This window comes from Mastacembelus armatus, chromosome 23, assembly GCF_900324485.2.
Source record: "Mastacembelus armatus chromosome 23, fMasArm1.2, whole genome shotgun sequence".
NCBI lineage: Eukaryota > Metazoa > Chordata > Actinopteri > Synbranchiformes > Mastacembelidae > Mastacembelus > Mastacembelus armatus.
In genome coordinates this window covers 4278508-4288620 of record NC_046655.1, presented here as the reverse complement: position 1 = coordinate 4288620, position 10113 = coordinate 4278508, and the positions used below count along the sequence as shown (strand labels likewise).

Sequence of the window (10113 nt, the reverse complement as noted above, 5' to 3'; positions counted from 1 at the left end):
AATAAGCCTGAGTGTGTGTGTGTGTGTGTGTGTGTGTGTGTGTGTGTGTGTGTGTGTGTGTGTGTGTGTGTGTGTGAGAGAGAGAGAGAGAGAGAGTGGGTGCACATGTTTTTGGGAGAATGGGTGTGATGCTCTTTAAATACCACATTGATTGTGGTATCAGTCTGTGTAATAACAAAAATGGAGAAGGAGACTGCAAAAATTAAATGCTGCAAAAAGTGGTAGTAACAAGTGTTATATAACAGACCTACACACACACACACACACACACACTTTCATACTCAGAGCCCTTTTCAGCTGAAGCTGAATGATACTAACGTGTGTAAAGAGAAGGAAAACTAAAGCAATAGCATCTCAACAAAACACGCATGTTGATACACGGAGGTAGAGTGTGCTGTGACAGTTTTAAAGACTGTATGATGCACAACCACAGCACACTATCATGAGCTTTTTCAGACCCCATTTCCATGGAAAGCCTGCAGCTACGGATTATGGATTATGTGTTTGCTCTCTCTTTCCTCTCTCTTACTGTGCTGTCATACCATGAGTGGATCAAAATCAACAACTCAATATGAGTTCATTTAGGGTCACTACTGTCAAGCATTTGACTCTGCTCTGCTCAGCACACAAAATATCTTGATCAGATTTTAATGAAGCTTTGGGAAAAGCTTCTGCCATCTCTTCCTGATGGCCAAGGAAGCCTTATATAACAAATTTATTATTATATACACACACACACACACACACACACACACACACACACACACACACACACACACACGTTACACCTGTTTCTCTGAGGGTCACAATTTAAATTCCATGGAAATGACCTGAACTTGTGAAGATATTTTGCCTGCAATTTAAGTGTATACAAGTGTTTACAAAAGGTATTAGAGTTTAGGTGCAACAAAAAATGTTGCAACTGTCATTTCCTGTCCTAACATTCTCTTTTCAGCACTTTATCCATCTGGCATTTTGTTTGTGTGCATACATGTGTGTGTCTGAACCCCTGTTGCCATGACAGTGGATGCCATTTCCGAGCTGACAGTGATATTGACTTCCAGCGGTGGTAACTGGAGGTCAGTATCCTGGACATCACTGGGCTGACAAACACTGCTCAATGTGGAAGAGACAGAAAGAAGGAGAGAGATGGAGAGAGAGAGAGACAGAGACAGAGGCAGAGAGAGAGAGAGAGAGAGAGAGAGAGAGAGAGATAGACAGAGACAGAGGCAGAGAGAGAGAGAGAGAGAGATAGACAGAGGCAGAGAGAGAGAGATAGACAGAGACAGAGGCAGAGAGAGAGAGAGAGAGACAGATGCCATCGGTGATCGATCCCTGCCAGGGAGCAACCTGGGTCTGTGTGCAGCTTGTTAATCCTGCTAACGTATGGTGTTTGGCTGAATATGGCAGCTAATTTATGATGGCGTGTGTTAATGTTAACATGCATAAAACACTTATAGCATTTTAAAGTCAACATATCATTATTTGACATACGTTGAAAGATTAGCCTGAAAACATTGCAGCCAAGGATTTATTGTAAACACATGGGGCAGATGTTAGTGTTCTCAGTCATTAACAGGCAGAGTGACCTAGGAGTCACTCTGAAAACAAATTGTTTCTTCAGGCAGAATCAGCTCTCTTTGTTAATCCATAAACTATTAATCTCACAAAACCCATTATGCCTGTAGTGATCATCTGTCTTTCATAGGCAAGAAGAAACAAAAGAAATCAAAAAGACCTGAATCTGACATGTTGTGCAGAGTAGAGCAATGTCATGGATGTCATTTATCATCAGCATCAACCAAGTTCAACAGTAAGAGCTGCCTGCCTGTATCTGTGTGTACAGCATATGTGTGTGCGTTTCCTACAGTGAAAGGAAAAGGGAGCAAACATGCGCTTTGGCCTTTTTGCAGAGCATGTGTGTCTGACTGTGATCTGACATTTACCTTCCTACCATACTAAAGGTTAAAGTCATATGACTCATCACCCACTTGAGACACTTTACTTATCATGGGAAGAATGAGGTGTACCACGTGTTCCAACTTACAGCCACCTCGCACTCATTAATACTGTACATCCCGACCGTCTCTAGCACCTGGTGAACGTTGGAAGGGCTGAGCAGAGATCCAGATATGTAGATGATGTTATGCATACCCATTCACATTAAATCATCTTCTCATTAACCTTAGCCCTGTGAATCACATTTACCTCACAGTTTCTATGAGTCACCAGGAAATAGAGACATATAATAAAAGACCAGTGTTTTTACAGGGATGCTTCATGGCAGGTACTAGTGGTGCAACTGTATTAGTGCACTGGAAACTGACCAAAAATTCAAAAACAAAGTACAAATAAAAAACTAAAAAAATATTCACTCTGATGCATTACAATAACTATAAACCAAATATATGGTGCTTAGATCTTTAAGCGAACAAAATAAAACTTGAATTTCCATAATTGTAGTTTTGAGTGTATTTCATGTAGGTTTATGTGTGTATTGTATGTGTGTATTTGCACTACTTACTTATGGGAAGGTGTGCAATGGTCAGAAGACAGCTTTAACCATTGGAAACCAAAACGTGCAGCAACCAAAAAGAACATTAAGGAGTGAAGTCACAATGAGGTGTAATGACAGTAAATAAAGCTTCCCATCTGAGCCTCATTATAAATTCAGACATTACCCCTGACAACGACTGGACTGACACTGACTGACAGATTACAGCAGGTTCACGGCCACCGCGCAACTGGGTGTCCAAGTCGCTTTAGTAAAAAGAGATAAACAATCCATTCTATAACACAAAGAGGCCAGTCCAATCCTTAAATGTGATTTTTATTTGTCCTGAGATATGACTTCCACAGAAAAGACACCCATACTTGAGACGCTCATTTTCAAAATTAAAAGCTTTTCTCTTACGTACTCTTACTTTCCATTAGTCAAGATGACTGGAAAATACATCATAAGGCTGCAATCTAATTGCCCCTCTCCATGTTTTGGTCTTCGCCACCAATAATCTGATGACAGTTTAAATGGCTACTACAGATGATACTACAAAGGGAGCCCTATAGTGCTTTTAATAGCTTTGAAATGGTACTCGCCTGAAAACCCCACAAAATAAAATGGATCAGGAAAATAATTTTGAGAGTTGTCAGAATCTAATTAAAAGCCTGTCTTACATAGCATATATGACAGCTGTACAACAGCTGTATGAAAGCTGTACAACAACTGTATGATAGCTGTACAACAGCTGTATGATAGATGTACAACAGCTGTACAACAACGGTACGATAGATGTACGACATCTGCACGGCAGCTGCACGGCAGCTGTACAACATGTATGATAGCTGTATGACAGCGGTACAACATGTATGACAGCTGTACGACATGTATGACAGCTGTACGACAGCGATACAACATGTATGATAGCTGTATGACAGCTGTATGACATGTATGACAGCTGTACGTCATCTGTATGATAGCTGTATGACAGCTGTATGACATGTATGACAGCTGTACGACAGCGATACAACATGTATGATAGCTGTATGACAGCTGTACGACATCTGTACAACTGTATGATAGCCGTATGACATCTATACGACAGCTGTATGATAGCTGTATGACAGCTGTACGTCATCTGTATGATAGCTGTATGACAGCTGTATGACATGTATGACAGCTGTACGACATGTATGACAGCTGTACGACAGCGATACAACATGTATGATAGCTGTATGACAGCTGTACGACATCTGTACAACTGTATGATAGCCGTATGACATCTGTACGACAGCTCTACGTCATCTGTATGATAGCTGTATGACAGCTGTATGTCATCTGCATGATAGCTGTATGTCATCTGCATGATAGCTGTATGTCATCTGCATGATAGCTGTATGTCATCTGCATGATAGCTGTATGACAGCTGTATGACAGCGGTACAACATGTATGATAGCTGTACGACATCTGTACAACTGTATGATAGCCGTATGACATCTGTACAACAGCTGTATGATAGCTGTATGACAGCTATATGACATGTATGATAGCTGTACGACATGTATGACAGCTGTACGACAGCGATACAACATGTATGATAGCTGTATGACAGCTGTACGACATCTGTACAACTGTATGATAGCCGTATGACATCTGTACGACAGCTCTACGTCATCTGTATGATAGCTGTATGACAGCTGTATGTCATCTGCATGATAGCTGTATGTCATCTGCATGATAGCTGTATGTCATCTGCATGATAGCTGTATGTCATCTGCATGATAGCTGTATGTCATCTGCATGATAGCTGTATGTCATCTGCATGACAGCGGTACAACATGTATGATAGCTGTACGACATCTGTACAACTGTATGATAGCCGTATGACATCTGTACAACAGCTGTATGATAGCTGTATGACAGCTATATGACATGTATGATAGCTGTATGACAGCTGTACGACATGTATGACAGCTGTATGACATGTATGACAGCTGTACGTCATCTGTATGATAGCTGTATGACAGCTGTACAACATCTGTATGATAGCTGTATGACAGCTGTACGACATGTATGACAGCTGTACGTCATCTGTATGATAGCTGTATGACAGCTGTACGTCATCTGTATGATAGCTGTATGACAGCTGTACAACATCTGTATGATAGCTGTATGACAGCTGTACGACATGTATGACAGCTGTACGTCATCTGTATGATAGCTGTATGACAGCTGTACGACATCTGTATGATAGCTGTATGACAGCTGTACGACATGTATGACATCTGTACGTCATCTGTATGATAGCTGTATGACAGCTGTACGACATCTGTATGATAGCTGTACGACATCTGTATGATAGCTGTATGACAGCTGTACGACATGTATGACATCTGTGCAACTGTATGATAGCCGTATGACATCTGTACAACAGCTGTATGATAGCTGTATGACAGCTGTACGACATGTATGACATCTGTGCAACTGTATGATAGCCGTATGACATCTGTACAACAGCTGTATGATAGCTGTATGACAGCTGTACGACATCTGTACAACAACTGTATGATAGCTGCATGACAGCTGTACGACATCTGTACAACAGCTGTATGATAGCTGTATGACAGCTGTACGACATCTGTACAACAGCTGTATGATAGCTGTATGACAGCTGTACGACATCTGTACAACAACTGTATGATAGCTGCATGACAGCTATATGACATGTATGATAGCTGTATGACATCGTACAACAGCTGTACGACATGTATGATAGCTGTACGACAGCTGTACGACATCTATATGATAGCTGTATGACAGCTGTACGACATCTATATGATAGCTGTATGACAGCTGTACGACATCTGTACAACAGCTGTACGACATCTGTACAACAGCTGTATGACAGCTGTATGACATGTATGATAGCTGTATGACAGCTGTACGACATCTGTACAAATGTATGATAGCTGTTGTACAGCTGTTGTACTACTACCACTAACACTACCAGGAATATGCTTCAAATCCTGGTAGTGTGTATTAAATGTTACAACAACTTGATGAACCACAACAGAATGATATTCATTGATGAAATATATTGATTATTAACTATTAGGGAGCCTGGGAGGAGTGTGGATTAGTGGTAGCTCAGCTGGAGTGTTAAGGCTGGCAAAGAACAGCTATTTTTAGGGGGCAACGGTCACTGAATGATGTACAGCTACTAAAATGATCAAACAGTGGATGCTACTGTGACATTTTATTCAATGGATCATTTGATGCACTATGTATTTTGGACTGACATGAGAACGCAAATTTGTTTGTCAAATACACAGGCATGTGGAAGACACACGCTGTCACACTCACACTCTCCTGACTCTTAAATGTTGTTATCAGCCATATAAAATTAAGAGATGCCTTTAGATTTTTATCTGTGTAACTTACTTTGTAACTTCTTTGTCATTTCTGTCTAAAGTATAGGTCAAGCCCAAAAAAGGATTTGTTCTTGTGGCTTCTTTTTGGTCCTTCAGTAGAAAATAATATTTACTCTACCCATACTTTCCACAAATGAAAATACTGCTGTTCCTATGAAAACCTTACAGCAGTAACTGATTCTTTGCAGAGATTCTTTGCTGTATACTGGAGCACAGTACAATGAAAACATTGACAGTGGAGGAAACAAGCTTGAAGTGCAGTTGGTAAATAGTGAATTAAGTTCTGTCTCTGAAGTTGCCAGTGAGACAGAGACAGAGACACACACACGCACGCACGCACGCACGCACGCAAGCACACACACACACACACACACACACACACACACACACACACGGGGCAACAAACACTTACTTTCCAAAGAAGAAGTGGTGCACTACACTCCAATGTCAAAGTGCTTGGTTTATTTTTTTGTTTTTATTCCCTTCAGTCTGCACAAGCACACAGATTGAGATGGGTTGCTGCTGGGTGCCATGGATACCAGTGGGACCACACTCTGTCACTATGGCTGAGGGTGGGAGGAAACAGGGAGTGAGACTTCATCAAAAATATACATTTTCATTCTGCCTTCACTCACTAAAGCCATGAAACACATTTTTTATACATTCACAAAGCTCAGGCACAAACAGTTCTTGTGCAGGAGGTGACAAAGAAAATCTTTTTTTCCACATTGGTAAGTGGTAAATGGTCTTATACTTGTAGATACACTCAAGTGCTCTCAAAGTGCTTTTACACTATTTGCCTGTTCACCCATCCACTCATACAATCACACTCTACTAGAACAGCCACCAGGGACAACTTGGGGTTCAGTGTCTTTCCCAAGGACACTTTGACATGTGGACTATAAGCCAAGGATTGAACCCTTTGGTTCATGGTAGAACCTATCCCAAGCTATTTTAACATCACATAGGTTGACAGGATTCACATTAAAGATGTACTTATGACTAGGTACAACTGTAATTTAAGATATCTCTAATGACATTTTGACCAGTCGAAATTCTAATTACAGATATGTATAATTACATTTTGACTAGTAAGAATTGCTCATTGACTTGAATGGGAAAACTAATTTAAGATATCTTGAATTTTGACTATCCACAATGTGAATTCCAGATATCTACAATTACATTTAGACTAGTCAAAATTACATATATCTTTAATGGACTTTTGACTAGTCATATTTCCAATTAAAGATATCTGAAATTTGACACATTTAAGAGATATCTTAAATATCTTTTTGGATATCCAAAGCTAATATATTACAGGTCACAGTTCAATTGTAAATATCTAAAATTCGAGTTCTGACTAGTCGAAAATGCATTGCAGATATCTTAGATGTGACTTTTGACTAGTCAAAATGTAATTGCAGACATCTAATAAATCCTAAAACGGCACACTAGCACCTGATGTCATTTTGGATATCCTAAAAGGCGTTCTGACTAGTCCAAAGTCCATTAAAGGCAACTATGGAGAGCTGTTTAAACATGAAATAGATTACACTTGGATATCCGTGATTACATTTCATGTCACAATGTAAAGTGACCATTGTCTCACTGAGGTTAGGGATCATTAAATAAACTCAGTGAGACGCTCAGTTCTTGACACCAATTAAAAAGTCACATCCCTCTCACCTGGTCAGTGTTTTTCCTGTTTACCTGTTTAGTCCACACTGTGCGTAGAGACGAAGAGATGTCAGGTATTTTATCACGGGTATCACAAATCTCAACCGAGTCGCTTCACTTTGGTTTGTAATCAAACTGCGCCATCACCTGGTACCTTTTGGTGATCACGCCTTGACGTCATCACGAAGCGACAAGGAAGCGCCGCTGTGCGCGTCCTTCAGTTTGCTGAGCGCCACAAAAGTCTAGTTTGGACTTTGGTCCCCGGATTTCTCTGTTTTTTATTTCTGTTGTTTATTTTGAATGGAGTGACGGAGCGACTAGCAGTGGTGGTCGATCGAAAAAATCCTCCTGGAGGTTTTAAACTTTCCTTCAGCTTATTACAGCTGCTCTTATAGTGAGGTAGGTGTTAACTATTTATTTACACTCTAATGTCAAACAGCTTCAGGCCGAGCATGCTGGTAGTATAGAAGCTAATTATTATAACAATAATGGTGATACCTAAGTATTATTATAGCAGTAAGTGAGAGCTACAGCGCTTCATTCTTCTTCATGCCTTTTCATTTGGGAACTCATCCTAGGTTCAGGTAAAGATGGCAGCTCCTAATTCAGCAGAGAGAAAGGCATGCTGGGATGCCAGGGACCAGCTGTGGAAATGTCTGGATGACAGTGATGACAAAGCTGCGTCCTGCCAGAACTTCCAGCGAGAGTTTGAGGCAAAATGTCCTGCTCAGTGGGTAAACCATGCCGTCTTCTTTGTCTTGTATGAAGTGCAAACGGTGTGATTGATCTTAAGGTGTATTATTTATTTATTGGGTGCTATTCAAAGGAGCATATTTATGGAAAGATTGATCCTTGTGTTTTCCATCCTGCTGCAGGTGAAATATTTCACCAAAAGGAGAGATTTTTTGAAATACAAGGAAAAGCTCCAGACGGAAGGTTTCACCCCTGCTGAGGGCCCCCGGCAGCCCTCTTAACCATCACCGGACAGCAGAAAGGCTGCGGACTGACTGACTTTTAGCTCTGTTCAGACCAGGGCCAGAGGTGCAGGACTTGGAGGAGTACTTGTACTTCATTCTTATTTATTTGTACAAAGATTAAAAGCAGAATCGGGACACCATACATCTTGACTCCACATGGCAGCACAAGGGGCCTCATTGAAACTTCTTTGAGTTTCCCCTTTCAGATCCCATCACATGGCATCAGGCTCATATTATAACCCAGCTGGTCTGAGATGTTTTGTAACAGCCACAAATGATGAGAGTGAAAAGATCCATGGTTAATGAATCCAGTTTTCTCTGGCAAAGTAAATGCGGTGTTGTCACTATAGCCTAATATACATTAACTGATCATTCAGATTACCTAAAAACTGTTTCCTTAGGCAAAGTGACTAACAGGCTTGTGTTATGGAAATAAAATCATAAAATAAATAATCCAAACAATCTGTAGGTTCAGTGGTTTTATTGTTTTACATGCATGTTTCTTATACTACAGTTTTTGTCTTAGTGGGATATGAGTGAAACGTCAATGTAAACATGTATCAGAAATAATACAGTTCATTTGGAAACAGACTAAGACATTATATTACAAATCTGTGTGTATTTACAAAGGAGTGTAGCCCATAGGTCAAAGGTCAATGCTGCAACACCACTGAGATGTATGAAAACGTTCAATAAAACTGAATACATTTCAGAAGAAAACATAGGCGTCTGATTCTGCCTATGCTAAGGCCCATACTTATAAATGCAGTGATATAAAAAGCCAGAAATGACACTTAAAATGTGTGTAAAAATATAAAGCATATCTTACTTTTTGCACAGCATTGTGTCGTACTCAAACCCGTTCACCAACAAATAACAGTTATTCTGATTTGACGGTTGACTGGACAAACTGCTGTGCCATACAACCCTGTGCTCACTCACTCTATTTCCTCTTTAAACACTTTGGATGCTGCATTTAACAATAACTTAGGCTGCGCTTGAAGCGTCTGATTGGCTGAACACACCTGATCCAGATAATCAACAGTGGTTAGGGCAAGGATAGTTGGAAAACAAGCAGGACAGTGGCCCTCAAGGACTGGAGTTTTCTGAATTCACGCACATTGAGAAAAGTCACAGCTCAGATTAAGACATGATCAACCTGTTGCTTAACATGCTAACATAATAGATTTCATAACAGTATATTTTTGTGTGATAATTACTGATACTTGATAAAGCATTCCTGCAGCCTAAAATAAAAACGTAACCATTGTGGTTAGAGATCACTAAAATACATTATGGTGTGATTACATAAAGAAATACAGTACAGTTTGATGTTATACTGGTGTCAGTGCTGTTACACGGCTGCTCTCCATGATTTTAAGGGAATGGCAGCAACCTGAGGTCCTGCACTGCTCTAAGGTTTAAGCAACTAACACTTTCAGGCTTAGGAGGTTGTTGACAGGCACTGACATGGTAAAGGCACTTGAGGCACTGCATGGTACTTGGATTAAATGTGGAGACAAAATA

At 40.3% G+C, this 10113-nt stretch overlaps 1 protein-coding gene across 2 annotated transcripts; it reads left to right on the top strand.

The window, feature by feature from the left end:
- The first annotated feature begins 7798 nt into the window (after window positions 1-7798).
- coa6 (cytochrome c oxidase assembly factor 6) lies at window positions 7799-9048 on the top strand. Of its 2 annotated transcripts, none has more exons than XM_026326986.1 (3): window positions 7799-8008; window positions 8200-8343; window positions 8485-9048. In XM_026326986.1, the coding sequence occupies exons 2-3, from the start codon at window positions 8200-8202 to the stop codon at window positions 8581-8583; spliced, it is 243 nt and encodes an 80-aa protein (XP_026182771.1). In that variant the 5' UTR covers window positions 7799-8008; the 3' UTR covers window positions 8584-9048. The 2 variants fall into 2 exon arrangements, with proteins under 2 accessions (XP_026182771.1, XP_026182770.1); XM_026326985.1 differs by having other exon boundaries at window positions 8188-8343.
- Window positions 9049-10113: the final 1065 nt, after the last annotated feature.

What these genes read in the sequence shown, in the direction of transcription:
- coa6 (XM_026326986.1), top strand. Translation starts at nt 8,200, where the DNA reads ATGGCAGCTCCTAATTCAGCAGAGAGAAAGGCATGCTGGGATGCCAGG. An exon ending in CAAAATGTCCTGCTCAGTGG is followed by an intron (nt 8,344 to 8,484) that starts GTAAACCATGCC and finishes ATCCTGCTGCAG; the next exon opens with GTGAAATATTTCACCAAAAG.